Here is a 25,037-nt window from a genome sequence, read left to right on the forward strand (position 1 = left end):
CATCCCATATATGTAATCAAGTATCTAAAGAGAACAACAAAAGCAAACCACACAAAGATTCACATGAATTAACTCTAAGTATGTGTAATTTTTCAGATTTCAGAACATCATAGCGGTTTTTCGAAGGGGAAAAAAATTCGAATATAGCTGACCTGGCATCGACCATAGGTCCAGTTGAGCATTAACTCAAATGTCTCATTTTGTCTTGCAGAGTGATCAGTTATTTCTCAGCTCCAGATGTCTATGATCTTAAACATAACTGCCATTATGTAAACCTTTCCTTGCATCACAATAATTTTGAAATTGTGTGTGGCAAAAATATTCCTTTTGCACACTGAGAAAATACAAGGTGATCCTTTGAAAATAACATAAAAATAAAATAATGTTAGAAAGCTTATGGTAATTACTTTTACATTACAGTTGTAGAGGAATAGATGGAGTTCACTGACATTGATATCAGTGTTGTAAATGATTAGTCGAAGTGCTGATGTAATACAAATTCCAAAATGGCTCCAACTCTGTATCAACAAGCAGTGTATCAAGTAGTTTTTCAGTGGCCCGAATGATGGCATAATGCACGATGACACTGCCACGGACATGAAACGTGGCATCATCATCACTGTAAACCCATCAATCGAGGTAGTGTTCATCTTCCTCCAACTTCTCACACATTGTGAAGGTATGACGAGATACATGAATACATGAGAAGATGTTGCATTATGTGTTGGCAAGAGGTGTATGGCACATGCAGTCCTCATGACAGATATCTTAAAGACTTGGCGGAACTAGTCACAAGAGTTTGTTGAAAACATTGCACAAGTTTCATCACAGTGGTGTCCATCATTTTAATTGTTATTTTAAGTCCACTTTATGCACAGATAGGCTAATCAGGAGTGGACCTACAGTTTGAAGTGGGATCCCAACCACACAACTGAACCAGCTTCCTTGAATATTGCGCACCATCTCCTGATGTTTCAGTATGACAAGAGGTATATTTTGATATTTGCGTTACAGCAGCAGCACCTCCACTGGTTATCTATAACACTAATACTAATGTCAATAGACTTCCATGAGTCTTCTATACACATGTAAGGACAAGAAAGTAAAAACTGATTCCCATAGCTTCATATTTGAATTTTATGTCATTTCCAGTGGATCACCCTGTAGTTCCAAAGAAAAATGTATGTTGAAATCTTGCATTGGCAGTCATAATAAATTTTTAAAAAATCTTCTTGGCTCAATTTGAAAATTCGAATCCAATATTTGCAAGTGTTAAGCTCTCATGGCAGCGAATAATGAAGAGATTTTTTCAGGGTATTTGCTAGGTGATTTCCAGACTGGGTATCACCTGGTTATATCCAGACAAAAACACTTCATTTTTCTGGCTTGTTTACCCTTAAATTCAGTTATTGAGATGGAAATTTGAAGAAGGCATGTATGTTGGAGATAGAATGTGAACCACATTGCATTTGCCCAACTTGTACTAGCAACAAAGAAAGTTTTTTCATTAGAAATATTCCAATCTACCAGAGGTTTCCTTTCACATGACAATCTATTAATGACAAAAACAATTTCTTCCCTCAATATTACTGCAAAAATAATGAAAACTGTGCATTCTGCATAATTTCCAGAATATTTGGATTCTGCACATGCGTTACGTGGCATTTCTGTATACTCCAAAAGACACCTGGACTCTGTACTAGTATCAGCTAGCATCGGTGATTAACCCCTTAGTGTGAAGTTTTCTGAACTAATTACTACTGAAAAATGCATTTTTTAAAGTTTTTTTAGCACAATGAACAAAATTAACCAAAGTAAAAAACCAGTACGATTTGCCTGCCTTCTTCTTTTACATGTTTTTTTTATAGAATTGCTTTCATATTCCATTATAAAAGTAAATAATACACACGTAAATTATACAATAATATGAAAGTACAATAATACATAGCATGTCAGCATGTATGTACTTCAGGTTCATGCTGGTGTGAAGGTCTTTGAAATGTGTGCAACCCAATGTCCGCATCACACAAACTTCATTTTCAAGCCATATTTTGGTTTTCTATTATGCACGAACTACACCACACGAGAGCGGAACTCTTTTCAAGTCTATTTCTTCTTCTTCATGTCGTCACTGTTTTTGTTCTTATGACACCTAGTATAATCTGACCTAACGTCATGGTTATGTTCTCACCGCCTGGGCAAATATATATGCCACCCACAATAAAATCTAGTTGAGGTAAACACAGAGCGTGGATGGCACAAGCATACGCCATCCACACTTAAGGGGTTAAATATCAATTGATACTTTCTGATACAAATGCCACTGGTATTATTGGCCAAAATTGGAGCATCAGAACTGACATCGACATTTAACATTATTGCGAGTCTCCGCATAAGAGAACAAGCAGATCACGTCCTCCTTTTTACTTTAACTTTTCAACTGAATACTATAAGAAGGCCGTATCTACATAGATTACTTTGTTGACCATAAAAGAACAAGAGTTGATACCAACCTGACCAAGAGCACCTTGCTGCCTAATCCTTGCTTGTTCCTGTTCCATCTGAAACGAAGGAAATCAAGTAACAGTATCATGCGTTCCCAGGAATGGACAAAACAAACATCTTATGAGCATTTTTAACACAGTGGAACCTCCATTTCACCTTCCAGATTTTCCATTTTTTTTCCCATTAAACTTTCAATCTTCATGGTCTCAACATAGCATCATGTTATAAAATTTTCTCAGATTCGCTATAGTAATAGTTTCATAAAATATGGGAAGTAAGGACTGAATGATGTGGTGCTAACTTCAACAAAACTTTAAGGTTGGAGTTTATGCTTAAAGTCCACTTTATGCACAGATAGGCTAATTGGGACTGGACCTACAGTTTAGTTAGTAAGTTGGTGTCTTAAGTCCACTTTATGCACAGTAAGGTTCATTGGGACTGGACCTACAGTTTAAAGTGGGATATGAACCACTGTGTGCCTCCAGCAGGTATCAATCCTGTGATGCCTTCACTACAAGGCGATGATATTAGCACTTCGTCATCAGGGAAGCTCCTTTATGGTTAGAGAACACCAATTTATCAAAAAACATATTTGGAATGTTTTTGGAGCAAGTTACATTTTGTAATTTTATTGGCATATTATTTCATGTGACAATGAAGTGACGTGATGGAGCTCCTCCTTTGCCAAGTTGTTAGTGTGCTTGCCTTTGTTGTGCGCAGTGACAGGTTTGATCACGGTGGAAGATCCAAGATTTTAGTGTTGGCCCAGCATCACGAGGACAACTGGGGTACTACCCAAAAGCAAAAGCTGCATACTCCGTTCTTGAAAGCCAGAAAACTGTGGCAATGGGACACGAAGCACTGACCACAAATCACAGGCTGTCTGCATGTAAATCTTAGTTCAGTTTAGAGTGGCTCGATCAGAATAAAGACCAAAATGATATAAATTTCAAAAACTACTATTTTAATAATTATTCTATGGAGAATATATTGCCCGTTTCTTAAATTTATACCTTACACTAACATCTAATTCAAATTCAAATTTTAAGTGCTAGTTACACTTTGCAGTCATGATAAGATGGCGGGTGGTCGCCAGTGTGTAACGTTTGTGCTCCCGAAATAACGTAAACAACTGCAGTAATGGTCAAACTATTATTGTAAGGTGAGATTAATATCTGAGAAGTGCATTTGCAGATAACACGCCTTCGGTTAATTACTTAGTGCCTTATATTGTACTATTTACTAATTCACCGTTCAGTATGGCACCGAAAAAATCTGGAAAAAACCAGGGATCACCGAACAGCGTAAGCAGTGTTTCCAACTGGAACAACATAGAATTTGTGAAACATGTTTGTGAGGAAGTGAAGATTGCTGTGCAGACACCTGAAATGATGAAAATGATGGTGGATTCGATAGTCGAGGCAGTGGCAAAATCAGTGCTCAAAGTCTGGAGGAAACATTAAACTTTAATGTTAAAGAAATGCACAGCATGAAGGATGAACTGAAGAAGAAGGATGAGGAACTCTAGGCCTCAGGGACAAATTGGACGACATAGAGCAGTACCAGAGAAGGAACTCCATCTGGACATTCGGTATTCCCGAAACGTCCAACGAGAATACAGACAACAAAGCAACCACCTTATTTGAAGAGCATGGTGATATTTGCAGAAGCCACGGTGTAGGAGGACAGAAGAATGGAGGTAAGCCAAGAGCCATTCTTGTCAAATTTACTAATTACTGTGCGGGAGCAAGTGTGTTTCGAAATAAACTGAAACTGAAGGGTTGTAATATCACAATCACAGAAGATCTCTGCCGCGCACGTCTCGAGCTTCTGAAACTGGCGATGAGCAAATACAATTACAAGAACTGTTGGACCCAAGATGGGTATATCGTGATAAACATTGGAAACGTGAAGCACTTCATCACTAATTGCACAAAGCAATTAGATGAACTTTGAACGCTTACCGTGAAGATATGAGTGATCTGTAAACTTTATCATTTTTTAAAATCTCTTTTACCTTTCATAACATAAAATTTCAACTTCACATTACTCTTATAATTTTAGTTTATCGGGAACACATTTAGTCTTAAGTTGTAGCTTTTAAATGTTTAAGTTTTCTTTTCTTTGATATATACGTATTTTGCTTTGTTTATTATTGTTTACTACTTTCAATATTTTAATCTCAACTGCATAATTTTACAGTTTAGTTTCATAAATGTGAGATACGTTCTTGTACATAAGCAAAGTTTAATTGTTAGTAAATCAAAAAAAAAACATATTCATAAATTTCTAATGATCAAAAGTACCGTAAAAAGCAGAAAACTTTTATTTATATTCGTAACCTTTATGCATCTGCGGATAAATGTAGTGAGTTTGCAACCTTTCTCTGCTCTGCAACCCTCCAGAAGTTACTTCTACCGCTATGCCTCTAACAGAACCTACCACCCCCCTTGAAATGAACTCCACTGCTCTAGGGCATGTCCTCCGTCACCCTCTCGCCGATGACAAAAGAACCGGCTGCTCCCTGGGTCTCAAAATAGCAAATGTAAACGTCAGGTCATTATTCCCCAAACTTCAGGAAATATGCATTGAAATTACAGAGAAACAGATTGACATTCTTGTGATAACAGAAATGTGGTTAACTTGCAATATAACGGATTATGCATTGTAAATTCCAGGTTATGATTTAATACGCTCTGATCGCCATTACAGCATGTGGGGGTGTCTGCATATACACACGGGAGGGACCAAAACTGCATTTGTTGTCTTTCGAAATCGAAGGAGAGAGTGACGTTGAGTACCTTGCAGCTACGATTGAAAAGGAACGTCTCTGTATTTGTGCCGTATACAGGCACAAATACGTATTCCATATACACAGTTGTCAATTTTAGAAGATATATTGATCAAAATGTATCCCTTAGTTAATGACCTTGTTATAGCTGGAGATTTCAACATTAATTTCTTACATCCAGACTGTGCTGACGTGGTTTACATTCAAAATTTGTTTAATCAATTTCAATTAACGCAAATAATCAATAAACGGACCAGAATAACCTCCACGACTAAGTCATTAATTGATCTGATGTTTGTCAGCAACATGCAAAATGTAATCCAACATGGTGTCGGTGAGCCAGTCAGCAACGGCGATCATAGAATGACACAAACATGGAAAACATGGAATACATGCCATGAAAAATGGCAGATTAAGTGCCTATGCAAATTATCCTAGTGCTGGGGATGCTTTACGAGACTTTTCTTAACTGGAGGAAAGCATCATCCCACGTTTCACCCACTATATGCACAGCTGAGAAACAATTCTTGGTTGTAGCCTGCAATCTTTGCGGCAGTAGCTACAAAAGGATAAATTGAAGTGTTGACAGCATGAGCGAATCTTTGTTTGGATTGGTCCACTTAAAAACTTGGAACCTCGGACTCCAGGTTATCGAGTATATAGGAATGTACAGTTGTCGATTTTGTTACCAACAGCTGTACTCGTCAAATGACAATAGTCTGAGGTATTTTGTGATGAAAATGGACAGTTCCGACAATGCTAGCTCTCGAGTGAAAATCATAGATCCAAAGCAGCAACAAGTGAATTGAAGAATGGCAAAATATTTGTCGACAAAAGTACTCTTGTACACTTTCTGATGGGCAATTTTCACGATAATGTTCCCGAGAAGTGCAGCGAGGTAGTGTTGGTACCACACAATGCGCTCACAAATTTGTTGAACTCGAACGTACATATCTGCAAATTTATGGTCGGCATTTTCCCTGTCTTGCAGAATCAAGAACAAACATTCAGGAAAAAGCCAGGGAGGGGCGAATGCCCCCCTTGCCCTTATGTGGCAGCGCCTATGGCCTACGTACATGACAACATGCTACCACCTACTTGTCGCATGATTTCCTGCTGTCTCATCTTCAAACGCTCCCTCTCTATCTGCAGGCGCTGCAAACGAAGCTTCTGCTGCCTGGCCTGATGTGACTGTACGCTCGATATCGAAGTGATGGGTTGGATTCTGCTCGCAAGGGAGGTCACGCTCTGGGTTTGGGCGATGGACGTCTGGCCCTGTTGCTGTTGCTGCTGCTGCTGTAGCACGGCTGGTCTTTGCAGGTGGACAGCTGAAAAACGAACACACTTTCAGCAACAGGATGCAATTCACAACCACACACTCATTAAATATACGAACTTCATATGCATCCATTTTATCAAGAGCTGTAAATGAAATGAACACTTATAAGACACTGAAATATTTTGGGAAATTGTAAACTTCTATCACTGAATCTTCTATGCCATTCTTATCATTATTATTATTATTATTATTAGTTCTATCATGACTGAAGTGGCATATTCTTCATGTTACCATGGCACACCAACTTTTCTCATATATTTTTTGTACATTTAGCTTAAACAAAGGATTTTCATTATATATTATACAAACCAATACAACAAGCTTTTAAACCAGAGTTAAAGTAAATTATTTGGAGAATTTAAAACCTGGTTTATGTACACCACTGATCATTCTGCATTGCACCCTTCTCACGAAAGGAATTTCCTCCCCAATTGTATGCAAGGAGGGCGAGGAAGTCAAAGTGGTTAGTTACCACTGGAAACAGCATTGGTGGTAGAAAACTGCTTGTTCATTTCTGTTTCTGTGCCGTGCTTGGCAGAGGCAGTGTTACTCCATGAAGGTAAATCCAGGTCCAATTTTTGGTGAAAAGGGAAATTTTATGAAAAATACTGAAATTGCCACACAATTTGAATTTGTTGGACTCCTGCTTTTGTTTTACTTGCATGCCTGAATTGACGCTTTATTTCTATGATACATGATTCATCTAGATACGATATAATAATTATGCACAATAAGAATTGTTATGGTAAACCCCGACAATTTTCAGGATATGTCACTGCAAGACTGATCAAGTGGATACGATTACTCACAAATTTAAAAGTAATGATTAAGGAAAGCAAAAGCCATGCCTGTTATCTTTTGTCAGTTGAGCCTATAATAGGGTGACCATACGTCCCGTTTTGACTGGGACAGTCCCGTTTCAGAGGTTCATACCAATTATACCGTTGATATAATTAAAAAACACTATTTGTCGCATCTTATAAAAGTCTATGTTCTAGGAGTTAGCTTGACAGCAAAGTCTAAATTTGAAAGAGAAAAATGTTTCTAAAAAGTAATAAAAGAAATGTTAATGGAATTTTGAAACTAGTCTCATGTCAACATTGTGACAAAACAGATTAACTAAGTTTCAAGCACTTTATAACAACCAAAATGTCCCATTGTCATCGAGAACATTCGAGCAGACAGCAGTTTATTGTTACTGTTAAGTTAGCTCGTGTCTCAGGTTGAATCTTTTGTGTGCGTTCTATTATTTGTAAAGCCATAAATAAACACGACCAAGAAGCATAGTACATATAGTTTCAATATGGGCCTTCAACAAGAATTTAAATTCCCACATTTTGACACAATGTCAAAAGATCAATCTCCCATTGTGTGTCCGATATGAGGGATAAGTTTTTCGGAGAGTTTTATGAACGGTTTGTGAAGAATAAAGCTGTTCTCAAGAAGACTGGTTCTTCTAATAAATACTTCTGGTACTCTTCAACTTCAGCGTACGACAAACATCAAAGGTTGATCAGAAGGAATGAGAAACACTATGAAAGTTATATTGAGATTTTAAAATTAATACATTTTGACAATGGGAGATCATATTTTATTTATCATTTATGATGTTCCATTTAAACAATCCATACTTTAATAATAATGACAATACTAACAATTTTTCAGGAGCGGGTAAATTGGCCTTCTTGATGTTTCATTTTTGGGTCAAAATATTATGGTCACCCTAGACTATAATCTTAAAATAAAGGTGTGTGGGGAAAGTAATATAAGTTTCAGAGCATAGAAAAATAAGAGCACCCTTTTATTTTATGCATATGTATTATTTTTATTTGCCCTGTTCTTAGTCAACCAACTAGCTCCTGTGCTCCTTCAAATTGAAACTTTAAGCTGGGAACCCAGAAAATAATTGGATATTATGCCTTGTTCATGCCGAAAAGCACCTTCACAAATCTGCACAGTATTGACGAAGATATCCAACTGATTTCATGCTCTCTCATATGGTTCATTTAGTGAGGTGTCCAAGATGAAGATACAACCCTAGATTTAGATATTAAAGAAAAGGACTGGGGAAGGGGGATATGAAGAAATGTTTCAAATACACACAAGATATTCTAAAAAAAAACTAATTTCATTACAATATGCCTGGTTAATATATTGCACAATTGGTTCAAATTCTTTGCATGTCAGGCTGCAAAAGTACACTTGCCTGCATTCACAAATTGTATTCCTCACAAATACCACCCACAAGCATACATGCATATTAATGTAGTATGATAACACTTATAACATTGACTGAGGAATTCATTCTTGTTGCCATCTAATTTTCACACCACTGCAAGTCATTAAGGCAGCATTGGTGAGTGAAAATGCATGAAGTGCTGGGTATTAATCAGTGTTTGGAAGAAGTTACTTTATAAGGTACCAAGTAATGAAATTAATAGTTGTTTATACAGGGTGTATCAGAAGTGATAATGTAAACTGAAACAGTGAAAAGTACACAATAGTAGAAGCAAAAACGTCTTAGTAAACATGGGGTTACAAACGAACCATTTGTGAAATAATTGTGAATGTATGGTTACGACACTGACTTGATTGTTTGTAGACATAGTATGCTTGCTTGTCTCCTTGCCCACTTCAGGGTTTCTTTGTTTAAAACTGAACACTGCCAAGGGGGCATTGTAAACAAACCATATGTCCTGTATAGGCACAAGATGTATTCAAAGAATCATGTCAGTGGCGGATCATAACCATCCATTTGCAATTATCTTGCAAACGCTTCGTTTGTGACTGCATGTTTACCGAGACTTTTTTGCTTTTACTATTCTGTACTTTTAACGGTTTCAGTTTGTGCTATCACTTGTGATACACCCTGTATAGTTACTTTCCTGTATGTTTGAAAACCCCTTAACAAAATTGTGAATTTCTAACAAAAATAAAATTTAACCTTGATACATTCATTTGTTGCGAGAAAATGTTTTACATCACATAAATTTTCAAGTACAAAGGTATGCCTTGAATTTTAATCCTGCTATATTTTCATATTTAAATATATGAGGTTTATTATAAAATTAATGAATATTTGTGCTCATTTTAAATGATCAGTAAATTAAAACAGCCCACTTACAATTCACATTCGGCAACCCTGTGGATGCATTCATCCGAACAAGTTCCATGCAGGAGACACAGTAGGCACTGCACTGATAAGCATCAGGACTGCAGAGAAAACGCCTCCCCTGACCTGGAGACTTCTATTTGTGCACGCTGACATTGGCTCTCTGTTGTCTGACACATCGTATCATGTTGTGACGCTCTGGCACAGGTTGATGGCAACCTTCATTGGACCGTAGTCGCAGTTGCTTCTCCTGCATGGAACCTGTTCAAATGAACGCCTCCACTGCCCAATGTGTGTCTGAACCAGCCAACGTTCCATGGCAGACTGATTTCCACACTTGCATATGCTTAAGCAAGGGAGACTTCTGCGCATGCCCACCTGCATTACGACAGGGTTGCCAACTGATATTGGTAGATACAATATGCACCACCCTGTATATAACTTAGAATAAAGTAACTTGGGACTTACTTTTAAGCAAAGTAACTTCCCGAACACTGATATCAATAAATATACTTGGAGGTGAGTAAAATCATGCTCTTAACTACAATAGCTGCTCTGAAATGATCTCATGATATTTTTGCATGCTAAGATAACAATACCAAAAAAGTGCAATACTTCCTGATGGGTAAGCACTTGTGTTAGTGAAACTCTTACGGGGTTAGCTACATGGTCATTAGACAAAAGGTCATTGTTTCCCCATATTATGCACCAGGTACGGAAAACTAAACTTCTATTAATAGACTTTTACAACTAATCATTACAAAAGTACTAGTAATTGCTACACAACGTTTACTATATATTTGACTATATTTTTACTACATACTATGTATGTCTTCTAACTTGTGAATGGTCTTCAGTTCGATTCCTGAAGCAGGCTAATTTCTGAAGTTCACGTGTCACTTCAAACTGTAGGTCCAGTCCTGATTATCCTATTTGTGCATAAATTAGATTTAAGACAAGCTTTTGCTAGCTTAATCTTCAGCGGTTAAACTTGATTTCATTCTTATTTATATGTCAAAGCAAATGTCCGTTTAAGGATTAAGAAGTATTCAGTTTCATTGAACTAATATGTTCATAGCCTGCTATTATGACAATTATAGACGTTCAGATAATGAGACACATTCTTATGTTCGGAAATGTTCCTTAAATTGTACTGCGGATAAAAACAATGTATTTATTGAGTGATAGATTGATTTGATTTTACTTCACTTTTCTGCCACTTTTGGCTAATTCCGAAGATGAGAACGAGTGGTGATATGATAAAAGCGATAAAGATACACTTACAACGAGCACCCATGCCCAGACTGGGATTTGAACCCATGACCTCTGCCATCATAGCACACTGTGCTAACCACACTGCCACAGAGGTTGACACAGGTATTATTATTTATTTTATAATATAAAAGCCAATACCCCCTTCCCCTTTGGTGATGCCCAGGGCTACTTGGACCAATAAGAATGAGTAAACTTGATGTGTTGTATAAACTTTTACAAAACTATAAACACGTCACTAAAAAATAAGTACTGATAATAATAATAACAATAAGTACTCGTAACAAAAAGTATAACACCATTAAGCCTTGTTTCCATGATATGAAGAACTCAATATGCTGACCAAGGCAGAAATTTATTTTATTATAAAACAAACTAAACATAACGTTTCAACCTTCTAGCAAGGTCTTCTTCAGACTCTGCACCAAAGTACAAATGTAACAAGATACAAAACAGGACGAGACTATTAAAAAGTTGTTTTCCTGGAACATTCTAGCAGGTGGTCTTCCCTTGTCAACTGTACTTTCACCTGACAGGCGATTTAGCTAAACATTTTCTTTCATCTGGAAAGTGGTTGGACTCTTTATCTCACGCTCTTTTTCCTTTTTTCTTTCTTCTCTCCTCTTTCTCTCTTGTCCTTTCCACTCTTTCTAACACCTTCTTCCAATCTTTGTTTATCTTCAGTCCCCCATTCCAGTTCATTGTGTCTTCTTCACCTTTCTTCTCAATTTCCTTGGCCTCCTTCCACTTTCTCACTAGTATTTTCTTCTCCCTTCCTATCTGCTTAGCCTCATCCCACTCTATGTCATGTCCTGTTTCTCTCGTGTGTTTAAGAGGAGAGAAGAAGGAAGAAGAATGAAGAAAGGAAAAAGAGCGTGAGATAAAGAGTCCATCCACATTCCAGATGAAAGAAAATGTTTCGCCAAATCGCCTGTCAGGTGAAAGTACAGTTGACAAGGGAAGGCCACCTGCTAGTGTTCCAGGAAAACAACTTTCTAATAGTCTGGAGGGGAGTAATTTTTGTGTATATATATCATCGTCGTGTTTTGTACCTTGTTACATTTGTACTTGGTGTAGTCTGAAGGTTGAAACGTTACTTTTAGTTTGTTTTATAATAAAATAAATCTCTGCCTTGGTCAGCATATTGAGTTTATCATATCAAAAAGTACTTTAAACCATAAAGATATGAAGAAATTGGTTTCCGTTAAAATTACAGTTTCCTAAAGGAAATATATTTACAGTATAGCAGTCATAGCTCGGGACGTGGAGTATGGAGCCTTCGATATACTACAAGCCTTACACCAGATTCTGTGACATCGCATGAATGGTCTAGTATAAGTCGTTTACAACTGCACTGTAAAAGCGTAAGATTTAGTTTTCTTCTGAATTGCTTTGTTCAAAAATATATGTAGGGTAAACATCCAAGAAAATGGGAATTCGATGGCACAAAAATGATTTAGACCCGAGAACGGCTTTGTTAGCTCACATCATTGGGGAGAAGCATGACTAAAAAAAAGTAATGAGATACATAGATTTAAATGTGTGAGCGCGATAAGGCGTCAGGGGACTTCGCTCATTGCAACAGAGCCCTGGAAGAAATGAAATCATGAGAATCGCAATATAGACTCACTATGGACATCTCTCGCTTTTTCCCCACGAGTGGGTAAACCGCCATCTTTGAAATTTAATGCAACCAAAATGACAAAGAAACTTTGTAGAAAATAAGATTGTTAAAATTTGATACGATATCCAGTTGAGCAATGGAAGCGGCAAGCGACACGAGCTCCTTCTCCTTCTTTCAGTCTAAAGCAAAACATTCAAACAACAGACCGAGGAGACAAGGTGCCCGGTATTGATAAAATGGTCCACTAGGAGAGACATTCAAGCGACAAGTGGAGCTTTGTCTCTCCTCGGTTCGAAAGGTTGTCACTTGCATTTCGCTCGGAATGGGCAGTTTTCTCATTATTGTGGAACATGTCGCCTCGGTCTGCATGCATGAATGTTTTGCTTGCGACTGAAGGAGCTCGTGTCGCTTCCCGCTTCGGTGCGAATTCTCCGTGTCACTTCGATCCCTAGAGGACAAATTTTTGTAAGAGGCAGTTTCGATCTTTATTTCCAACTTTTCCAGGTCCTAGGCTTCCAAGATATTGGTGCTGAAAAGGAAATTAAGTTGTTTACAATGTTCTTGTTTATCTCGATCTGTGGGTTTTAGACGATTGCTCTTATATGCCATTGTTTCCAATACAACATTCATGTATTATGTTACGACCTACTTACATCCACACTGAAAAAACACTTCGGAAATTCAAGGTCAACAGGTCTTTGGCCGAACAACAAGCTAAAGCATGAGAATAAACAGAACATTATTGTTTTCTGCCTCGATCGCGTGTACGCTGCCCTTACACGCAATAAAAACGGCGGGCCAAACATCAATACATTTAATGGATAAGTTTGTGCAAGGTTTGTCTTGGTTGTTCCCTCACACGTCAATAGCTGGATCAGTATTAAGTGTTAAGAATTTAGAAGTGGTCATTTCGAGTTAGCAGCTGAACCGATAGCATACTGTTGGAAGATCTGGATTACTCCGCTGAAATAAAGAACACAAGAGAGTACATCGGTAATTTCTGAAATACGGTGGAGAAAATCTGTTACGCTGCACTTCAATGGTTTCACACATAATCTCAACAACGATAGTATGTTACTATTTTAGTATTAGATTGTACCAACCAACTGATGTGAACCAAGCCGCTTATTAATTAATTGTACCTTTACAGTTCGATCGAAAAGTCAGTCACTACGGCCACACAGATGAAGAGTACACTATTGCAGGTTAAGTAAAGAATACATTTAATGAACATTAATAAATAGTTTCTATGATTGCTCATGGTGTTATACAGATTTAGTGCATTACTTAATTAAGTCAACTTTCGGCTATGGAATGAATATGAATCTCCTCAAAAGAATGTTCCGAGTAATGAGTTTTCGATCGATAAAATACATAACATACAAAACAATGATAGTACAAATAATTGGAAGCATTTAAGTAGAAAACATTATGCATAAAAGCCATTAAAACACTATTAAAGCCACATTGCACAGAAATAACCCCTTATAACGAACTACAAGTGCTACAACGCAACACCACAAAATACAATACTTAACAGCTGTAAATGAGTGCAATATTGCATGGAAAAATTGTAACGACAGACACATTGAAGAATAGCATTACATGTATACCTCCAAGTAAAGAACGTTGAGTTGGATACTTTCTAAGCTGCCAAAATGAAACAACAAATTCAAGTGATGCTCTTCTATTGTTATTTTATAGTGGGGAGGACACTTTCTAGTTACAGTGAAGAAAAGAGGTTTATTTCATGCTACATGATGGATCCTCTGAATTGTGGTGTTCTGTTCACTTTCCCCTTGTTTTATAGGTAAACCTTTTTTCCCCTCAGAACAAAACCATTTTTAAGAGGAAAATGTTGTTACATACTTTGTGCTGTTGTGAACGAGCCAGACTGGTTAGAAGCATCGCGAGAAGTTAACTTCATGACGTGTATGCGGTGAAGAATCGATGGGAGGGCAGTCCTCGGCCATAGAGATGTGGCTGAAAGAAAGGAAACAAAACTTTTACGAGGAATAAACGCGGAACGCGCCATCTATGTACAGCGGAACAAAATGAACACACTCATAAGCACCACTACTGTTTTTCTTCAATGCACGAATGAATTCGCGCAGTAAGAAAATAAATAAATAAATGAACACTGATAAATATAAACTTCAGTTCAAATGCCAAATGGAAGATGAAAGTGACGACACACACGCATTTCCTGTGTTGTTTTGTTCTAATAATCGTGCTTGTTTGCAATATATTAAGGGATTTTTTCTTTTTAACTTCGTGGCCGCAAAAGCGACTTAATTAGGAACTATATATAATTTTATTGGCGGGGGGGGGGGGGAGATTGTGCCAGGCTACGACTTGTTCTTAGATGCTCCTAGCTGACAAGGGGGAGCGCGCCAGTTGGCTCCTGTTCTAGAACAAAAGACTAACAAAAGGGTCGATATGGAGTCAGGACGCTCCTGGCACGTGCACGTGTTGTATGTTCACAGACCTTCTATTACGTCGTAACAGGTAAAATATACTGCAACGGAAGGAATGAATCTCAATATTTCATTTGACCAATAAACCATTTCATAATATTTTCAATATATCTGTGATAAATATTGTGCGATTCCCAGATTGGGGACAACTTCTAAAAAATACAATTGCAAGGTTAGAATCGAGAAGACACTAAATTTCCTGGAAACTCTTTTTTCCAAATTCCACTTAATTTTTCAATATTGATTTAGCGTTCTAATCTAAATACAGGGTGCCCATAGAAAATCATCGAAGAAAACATGAGGCGATTTTACAGTCTCTCGCAATTGCTGATAAAAATAGATGCATGAGTGAACTAATTTCGGCCTCCCCCGATGGGTAGTGGCAAGGTCGTCAGCTTCCTAATCAAGGGGTCCCAGGTTCGATCCGCAGGGGAGGCACATTGGACAGTTGTTTGGATCCTACTTTAAACTAAGTCAAGTTTGTTTGTTTCAGTTGGGTTTTATGCACAGATTGTCACAGAATCGAACCACTGTGCAACGCGTCTCCACTGGGTATTGAACTCGGGACGAACTGTAGGCCAAGTCTCGATCAGACTATCTGTACACAAAGTGGACCTAAAACTCAAGAAAAATGAACTAATTTATTGAACAAGTGTAAATGGGAATAACATTTACAAAATGTATATTTTGCGTAAAGGTATATATGAATACCAATGTTTTCTTGCCTCTTGGGAATGTGGAAGATTGGAGAAAGGGCGTCATCCTGTTCTCCTCTGGAGTTGTCGGCATAGTGTAGTCGTTTGTGCTGTTAAATTATTGCATTCATTTTTAAAATACGGGGCGGGATTTTAATCAGTAGTGTTTTCCTTCATGAAACGTATATCTTGTACGTGACGGTTCTTCAAAAGGAATGTAACGTAGAGCGTTTTACCGTTATATAAAATGTATTATACACACACATGCACACCAATAATAATAATAATTTCACAAGAATTTTCCGCATTATCACTAAAACAACAATACATAAGGCAACCTTGGAGTTATAGTTCGCTCAGGATTTCCTAGTGGTCTTTCTGAGTGTACATAATATTTAGTTGCCATTACTCTCCCAAAATTCGGCAGGAATATTTCACATGGACTATCCAACAATTATATGAATTTCGATTTATCTTTGGAAATGTTTTTTTTTTTAGTCAAAATGCTAGTTTTGTTGTTAGGTTCGTAACCTTTGTGCTTCATCTTTCCAGAAGGGTAATACTATAAAACTCTAAGAAGCAAGATCAGTATCGCAGTCACCTCGTAGTTTAAATGCTGAATCAATAATTAAATTGCTAATTACCTGATTTGTGAATGAATGAGCTTTTCACCGTATACTATGTGGTGGTCTGGTCAAACCTGCATTGTATGTAAAGCGATATCTGCGTATTGTACATAAACGCCTTTGGTGTAACGTTGTCAACACGCTGGGAGTAATTACTGTGCTGATCGGAAAGAAGAACGACGCTTACATACACGCTGTTGCCTTGTTTTAGTTTCATATGTTTCGCGTTCTATTTAAAAAAAATCATTTCGCAAAGTGGTTGTGGACAGTGTGCTGTGCATTCCTGTATATACCAGAGCCCTTGTGGTTTAATGGCGTGAACCTCCCTTTTAATCTAGGCTGTTATGTCACTGGAGGAAGTAGGCAATGCGATTGGTCACTTGACGGTTGGCTTGCCTACGTATCACAGTAGGCGCTCGAAACAGCCAATAGGCAAGGATGTTTTTCAAATCTGCCGGCGCTCTAATGCTATTGAAGGTTGAGAATAACGCTGGCCGTACTTTTTGTTTACTCCGCTGAAATGAAGTGATACTGACAGTTTGAGAGGAAAAGGGTGTTTGTGTAGAGCAAAGACCACAGTACGACAGTACATGTCTGAAGATAATATGGAAAAAATATGGATTCCCGTATAGCACAAGTGAATCTAACAATGGATGCCTATCACGTATTGTCACTGAGGAGTGGGAAAATTTGTAGCCAATAAAATAAAGCAACTGCATATCTAAAGACAGTTTTAGCAACTTCAAGAAATAATGTCGGCGTAGAGCCCAACTTTTCTGACAGTAAAATTTATCGTATGCTGTGCACGGTACGCTGAGAGCACTACACCTAACTCACATGTTCATTCCCGCTGTTATATTATGCTTACGTGAGTAGGTTAGGAAGGTCAGGTTTGTTGGTACACGCAAATGTCTCCATGTAGTTACAGATGTCACTAGCTCCTCGTGGCTCCACTTGGAAATAGTTTTTGTACCTTGACACAGATGGCAGCAGTTGAAATATGATACGTTTTAATATAGGGGATTATCGAGAGTAGGTTAGGTGTTCTTAGTTCATATCTTTTTGTGGCGAATCAAGGGACGGGGCCTAAACATCGTGGTTAGTGAAAAGGTGTACGACAAGTAAGACCTTGTGACGCAGTAAGAAAAACCTTCCAAGTGAGTGGACACAGCGTGATTGAATCTACTCTGAGGACAGCGGCCAACCATCGACAAGTCTACAACGCTCAACTGATGAACGCCCGGAAGGCTCATTTGGCAACGACATGAGTTTCTGTCGCCAAGCTTTTGGCAAACTGTCCCTCGGTAATAAACTACTTGTTTTAACTTCACATCCTCGCCAGCACCATAACATACTAGACAAACACACAGTCCCTTGATACCCCGTCGGCCGCCATCTTTCACACAGCACCATACTTGGAGTAGATAAATTTTTATTTCTCAAGTTAAAAAAAGGAGTTTTAAATATAACCCTTCCACTTCTAAGTTCCTTTTTTTCACCTGAACGCGTGTCTAGACGCGATAAACGATTTCAGGATGTGGTGTAAAAATCTTTGTGTTCGTCCAGGTTGCAGTGCGTAGTATTAGCCTACCACGTGTTTGCGAAATATATGGACGAACAAAAGGTTGCTCTTTCTACAACTGCAGTGGCGGCGATTAGGGAGGGCGGCGGGGGCCCTTTACCCCCACTTGCCACTTTTGCCCCCGCACTATGCTAAACCTTATTACCAAAGGAAAGTAAACTGTCCTTGCCCACCCCCCGTTTTGGACTGCAATCGCCGCCATTGTACAACTGTGTTGCAATATACTGCTGACCACACACGAAAACTTAATTATCGGAATGCTTTCGAACGTAGTTGAAACCAATAAACGTTTAGAAGAAAAAAAAATAACGTACATTATTAGCTGCCCAGACCACTATGAGCAAAATGTAGGAGACTGTTCCAACATGCACGACCTAATCACTGTAAATACCGTATATTACTAAGTACGTTAGCAAACAATGTGAATATGACGCATTTTCAGTTCATAAATTCAGTATGGCGAATGTTCAAGATTTCTGGCTACTGGGAAATATCGAATTTTGACCGTAGTCTTCCTGAAGTGATTGTTTTTGCAATGTGTGGAATGAAACTTGACATATAAATATTTCCACCGTTATGTACATGCATATGAAACGTAGAAGAAATAATGTAGCCTACATTAAAGCAAGGGAAATTTCGTGTAATAATTGCGCAATCGAGGTAATGACAGACAAAATTAAAGAGATCATCTAATTAATATAATTACTACGCTCCTTCCAGGAAACTGGGGAAATCGTGTACGGGCAGATCTCCTGCATGCGATTATCAAAACAAATTGCAAGGTTATAGATTTCACTCATATCGCTAAATCTATCAATGCTCCAATTAGCTGGAACCTAATGGTCTTAGGAACAAAGCATATCTCCTTCGATACTTATTAGCGTGACGACGGTTCTTATTACAACAACTTCAAATAGTATCGTGGATTTATGGGTGGAAAAAATGGTTTTCTATTGCTAGAGCTCCTCGCCAAGATGAAGATGAAATACAATGACGGAATAAACACAATGAATGTCATGGCTGCGAATTGAGTAGCAGTGTTGAGAAGTAACAGCCGCCATTTTTGTCAGCATAAGTTACATTGTGATACCCGAGATTGTGGTGAACGCGACAGAAAACTAGAACAGCAAAGGAGAACCTGGTAATCAATTGTCTATTGTTAAGACAAATTCAATGTGAAGTTAACTATTTTTCCTGGTACGACCATCGTTGTCTGAGATGCAGCTTGGAGCAACGTACATGACGACACGGATCATTCCCTGCCGATAGTTAGGCAAAACTACTGTGCCATTGGTATCATATTACTTTGGGGGTTGAATTACGAGGTACGTTAACTTTCGTAATATTCTTCGTCAGCGTAGATGTAATAATTTCCAATTCCTATCAGTTCTAACCATGCCACATATCAACTCTGCATGCAAAGTAAAGAACAAAATTTGTGCTATCCAGCAAGTTAACCTTGCTCCAATGTTGGGTGCTTCTGGATGCGCTCAACATTTCCTTACGAACATCAATTTAATATTGCACTGTTTTTCGTTCCTAGGAGTTGAAATGTGTCATGGTTTTCAATGAACCTTTTTCTAGTTCAGAAATATCAATACTGTCTCCCCTGGAATAGAGAAGGCAAACATATCAAACGTTAAAACTTCGAAAAATGGGAAACAAGCATTCAGGATAAGCGTGTGTCACGAAACCTTTGCACAATCGCCCATCAAAAAGAAGAAGAAAAGGACTCCACAGCCAACATCACCTTTCATGCTCTGCAAAGAGGTAAAGAACAAAAAAAGTATAATAAGGCGATCGTACCAAAAAAATCCCCAACTACATTCACGTACGGTATCAAACGCCAAGCACAACGGAAATAAATCTACATGCACATATTAGACTCCTCAAAAGCAAGCTTATTCAACCTTACGGACGGAACATCCACACCAAAAGGGATAAAAAAGCAAACGCTATAATGGGCACTGAGCCTAACTTACGTATTCGTGGGTCGAACCAACTAGTTGTTCGCGTCTGGTGGTTGATAAAGTACACTTCACCTTCTGGGGTGACAGCCTGCTCCCACCCTTCGGGCAAGGGACCCAGGGTGTCTGGGTTAAGTTGAGCATTCGCGCTGCCTGTCCCTGAAAAAGATATACAGAAACGTAATGAATACTTATGTATTTTTACACAACATCTTATTGGCTACTATAATGTACAGCTTTACATTCTTCAAAGTTATCTGCGAACCACTCCACTTGGAATAGTCGTTCCATTATTGTGGAAATCCTTCGATTCCACCAGTGTGCAGTTTCTCTAGTTTTAGCTTATTTAGGGATCTAAATTTGCAGTCGCACGTCTTGATATGTGACTAAAACTTTACTTGGCTCAAATAATAACCGAGTTACAGACACTCATTTTAAAAAGTAACTCAGTTACTGGTACTTGAAAAGTAACTAAATTACTTTGACAGTTACTTTCTGCTGGAAACTTTTTTTGTAAACAAATGACACACAACCAATGACTTGATTATAATAAAATAATAGATATAACTTCCAGGCGTTTTATTTATGTTTCTGGTAGCTACAGTCGGATGCACAAGTGTTGCTCGGCAAATTGACCATGACTATTTTCCTTAATTTCTCTTTTACATCCTATGTGATTTTACAGAATAGATTTTTACTGGCATTAGTGCATAGTTTGTCAGCAGATTGCCTGATGTTTTGTTACAATTCTTCAAACTCTACTGTGTAAAACGAAGAAAGTAAACACGGTGATGGGACAATTTGCTTGGTAATACTTGTATATCTCACTGTACATAATATAAAATCTTCACATATTTATATTACAAAAAATAATGATGGAACAAGGAGCCAGCTTTGCTTTAATGATAATTCATTTTATTTCACTCTCGCTATATATACCTCTATATACCTTAAACACTTTTCTTAAACAATGACTTCTTTCTGGTCCGATTACCACATTCCAAATGAATGCAGAAATCCACCCAAAACACTGAAGTCTTCGGACACGTTAGAAATGACGAATTGCTATAGAACTTGGATGTTCTAAATTTAGCATCCAATGAAACCTAGCTTCCTTGTCTTAGAAAATGTACCAAAATGTTTACAAAATGTTTAACACCTTAGCATCCTGAGAATGCACATAGCTGGAAACAGAGTTGCCAGGCTTCCCTCACGTTAAAAACTTTCAAGAATTTAAGTGTTGTAAAGTAACTTCCGATAACGACTCCTATTGCAATAAAGTAACTATGTTACAGTTAGGATTCTTGAAAAAGTAACTTACTTGTAACTGAGTTACTAGTAACAATCGAATTATACGGATATTCTGATTATCCGAATGTTTATCCGTTTTACGGCTATCAACACATTGTTTATTTGTCATTTTCGTATTTCACTGCACTGATTTTCTTGCTACACAGCCATTGCCAGGGTTCGATAAGTTACTCAAAGAAGTTACAATTTACCGTTACTTTACTTCCTAAAGTAACGTGTTACCGTTATTCTGCCATACTACAAGAACACCAACTGTTTACACAAGTATCACATTTGTCCTAAGTTTAACTTTGAATGCACAAGTAAAAAACTACACAGCAAAGCATGTTTTGCCCTGGCAAATGTGTCTTCTGAATATACAAAGTTTAAGCAGGTAAAATAACCAAGTAGCGTTACAATCACTCATTTCGGTAACGCGGAAATAACATGCGTTGTGTTACATCCCAGCTCTGATGACTGCATTGATACCCAACGTACATTGCTAGTTAGGGAGAAAATACGAAAAATGTACATGTGCATAAAATTCCTAATTATACAGTAGCGACAATTTCACGCACGTACCCTGGCATAAACGATAACACACCGTTGTATTAGTGTCGTCGACAGCAGTTCTCTTCGTAATGAAGTTTCTTAGGTTGTAATTACGGCGACCTGTTGATTGCTACTTCGGACACGCTCTCGTAAGCCGAACTATCAACTGAGTTTTACACAGGCCGGCAGCAAGAGACTGGATGTTGAACTCCACAGTATATAAACTCAAAAGATAATCGAGGATAGTACAGAGACATAGGGCTATAAAATCGAGACATATATACTGTGCCAGACTGATTCATATGAAGGTCTTGGTGCAACAACATGACAAGTCACACTTTAAATAACACTTTAAACATACTTTCGTTTGAGCCAGAGAAGAGATAATATATATATTTAAATTACGACGAACATGAAAATAATAATAATAATAATAATTACGTAATTTTAAAAAGTAAAAAAATGCTCTTCTGAAAATCTTACCGGGTGTGGCTTGTCATGTTGTTGCACCAAACCCTTCATATATAGGGTGGGCCATATTGATGGGACACATTTCAAATGCATATGTGGAGCATGTAGGAAGCAACATTTATTACCAAATATATGGAAAACACTGCCAAAGGACGGGAGTTTTTCACTGTGTTCAGTGTTTGAAGATTATATCTCTGAGATGGACACCACCTTGACGAGAACATGCTTTGGCTCTAACAGTCATGTTCAGCATAGTTTTGCGCAGGGTTTTTTCTGGTATGTCCGCTATCTCCCTTCAGATTTTGTCCTTCAGTTCATTGATGGTAGTGGGCCTTGTGGTGTACAGTCATGGAAAAAAGTTCTTCCCCATAAGGCTTTAATAGGAGCAAGTAATGCAGGAGGGTAGGCAACACATATTGCACCCTTCGATGATCGGGTGATTTTGCCTGTCTTAACACCGAGAAATGTGTTCCACGCGAAGGTCAACATGACAGGAAAGCAAAGAGGGTCACGTGACTATTGGTTACGTGGAGTGTTGTGCTTCTCCACGTCCCCAGTTCTTGATCCACATTGCAGAAAAAGTAGAGCTGCATGCAATATATGAAAATAGGTTGTTTTCAACTACACGCTTAATTATGATTTTCCCAATTGTAAATCTATCAGACGTGTCTCCCGATTTAGTCGGGACAGTCTTTTACTTTGAATTCCTGTTTGTCATAGGCGTAACTTGACGGGAGCAGAAAGGGCATTTGTAACCCCCCCCAAAAATCAGGTTTCTTAAAGCTGCTAAAACAGGAATTAAATACTATGATTTGACGCGTCCAAAAAAAGTATTATATTGAAAGATTTTTCCCAAATACGTAGATAGAAATTTAATACTTTGAAAGTGTCTCAGATTTGTTTATTGTCACAACTTAGTGTGGCACAGGTCTACTACAAAAGTGGAATTTCGTAACAGAAATATGAACCCACTCCTTTTATTTCGTAGCCGATTTCATCTTGAAACTGAAATTAAGAATATTAGTTAATAATGTCATTGGTAAACAATAAAAAAATGTGTTAGACCCAATTCTTTAATACCTTATCATAATCTTTATCGCAAGTTGAAACTTTGTTGTAAGTCCACTGTATGCAAAAAAAAAAGGTAAAGTTCTCACCTGTGCTTGGCGCTACGCCATGAAGGCGTATAGGGGGTGTGGGGGTAACGCCCCACACTTTCTTGATTCGTTCGTGAGTGGGGGTGATGTGATCAGCATCACGCCGCCCCACACTTTCTTGATTCGTTCGTGAGTGGGGGTGATGTGATCAGCATCACGCCCCTGACCGCCTTTACCACCAGGGTTTCCCACAGGTACCCATGTCATTCGACGCTGGGTGGGCGCTGGGGCCGCTTCCAACGTTAGAAAAGTTCCCGGGCTTGAACCGGCCGGGAATCGAACCCGGGACCTATAGCATGGTAGTCAGACGCGTTACCGACTGAGTCACCGGCACAGATAGACTAATCTGAAGTGCATACAGTTTAAAGTGGGATCCGAACCACTATGTGCGATCACCTGGTATCGTACCCCAGACCCCTTGATTACAAGGCCTTACCACTACGCCATCAGTGAGGCGCACACAATCTTTGTATTTTGACCTTTTTAAACCTATATGTATCATATAAGAGGTTGTTTAACGTTGCTATGCCTCTATGGATTATATTTAGCCAGTATTCGAGCACATAGCGTCAGGTTTCATAGAATATAAGCTTCTCTTCCATGTTTATGGTTTCCTGTCTGCAGTAAAAAAAACTGGCAGGTTCCCATAGCTTTTCTTTCAATAGTCTTCCAATGGTTGCATATCATATCACTCAAATTTGATTCATTCGTTTCGAACACAATCCCCGATGGCGCAGTGGGATCGTGGGCGCCTTGTAATTAAGGGATCCCGGGTTCGATACTCGGTGGAGGAACATAGTGGTTCGGATCCCCCTTTAAATTATAGGTCCGTTCACGATTAGCCTAACAGGACATAAAGTGGACTTAAGACACCAAATCAAGCAACTAACACAATCCCGTTATTGCCCAGATTATCGAATCCAGAACCTTCGTCGCGAATAACATAAGCAGGAAGACAACGTGAAATAACCGAACAGAAACAGAACCTAAAACCTACATCGGATAGATTGGATTAAGTCGACGATACAGCACGGGTTCTGAAATGAAAAAGAATACGAAAGTTGAAGGACCTCTATACGCACCCACTTTCAAGGCCACGACGATAAAGTGCAATGACGGGACCAAAACATACGGCAGATAGCTGTGTTCCTCCTTATTTCGTACGCCATTGATAACTGTAACACGTGACCTCGTCTTTGGTAGAGCAGAAGCCTGCTTGCTTGCCACCACCCTTTAGTTCAGTGACCTTCGCCCGTAGTCAGCAAGAGTGAATGACTCACCATATACTTGTCTGTGAGGCTACACAAGAATAGATATTTCGTTAGTGGCTGTAAGTATTGTTTCATCTGCAGTTATATCAGTTACCATTTCAATAGTTTCCTTCCTAATGGTTACTTTAGTGATAAACATGTAAATTAGTTTTCGAGAGTGAACGTTTTATCTATTTGAACGGGGGATTTTTATACAGCCTGCATGTATTATTTTTTCCTGAAACAAGAAGAAATTCGAAGACGCAAAAAGAGTTGTATAAGAGTAGTTAACAAAAGGAAAAAAGAAGAAGAAATCGAAAATGTAAA

General features: G+C 38.3%; 1 protein-coding gene across 5 annotated transcripts in view; it reads right to left on the minus strand.

The window, feature by feature from the left end:
• Positions 1-25,037, minus strand: part of LOC145981867 (transcriptional coactivator YAP1-A-like) — a 196,692-nt gene that overhangs the window by 20,319 nt on the left and 151,336 nt on the right. For 2 of the 5 annotated variants that reach the window (XM_083115324.1, XM_083115322.1), the window contains exons 3-6: positions 20,006-20,149; positions 14,513-14,626; positions 6,395-6,624; positions 2,514-2,561 (exon numbers count right to left, since the gene is read on the minus strand). In XM_083115324.1, coding sequence (XP_082971450.1) covers positions 2,514-2,561; positions 6,395-6,624; positions 14,513-14,626; positions 20,006-20,149 — 536 coding nt within the window. Of the gene's footprint in view, positions 1-2,513; positions 2,562-6,393; positions 6,625-14,512; positions 14,627-20,005; positions 20,150-25,037 lie in introns of all 5 variants that reach the window. The other 3 variants (XM_083115325.1, XM_083115323.1, XM_083115326.1) reach the window with 2 other exon arrangements.

Source organism: Lepisma saccharinum, chromosome 30 (genome assembly GCF_977018435.1).
Source record: "Lepisma saccharinum chromosome 30, izLepSacc3.1, whole genome shotgun sequence".
Taxonomy (NCBI): Eukaryota; Metazoa; Arthropoda; class Insecta; order Zygentoma; family Lepismatidae; genus Lepisma; species Lepisma saccharinum.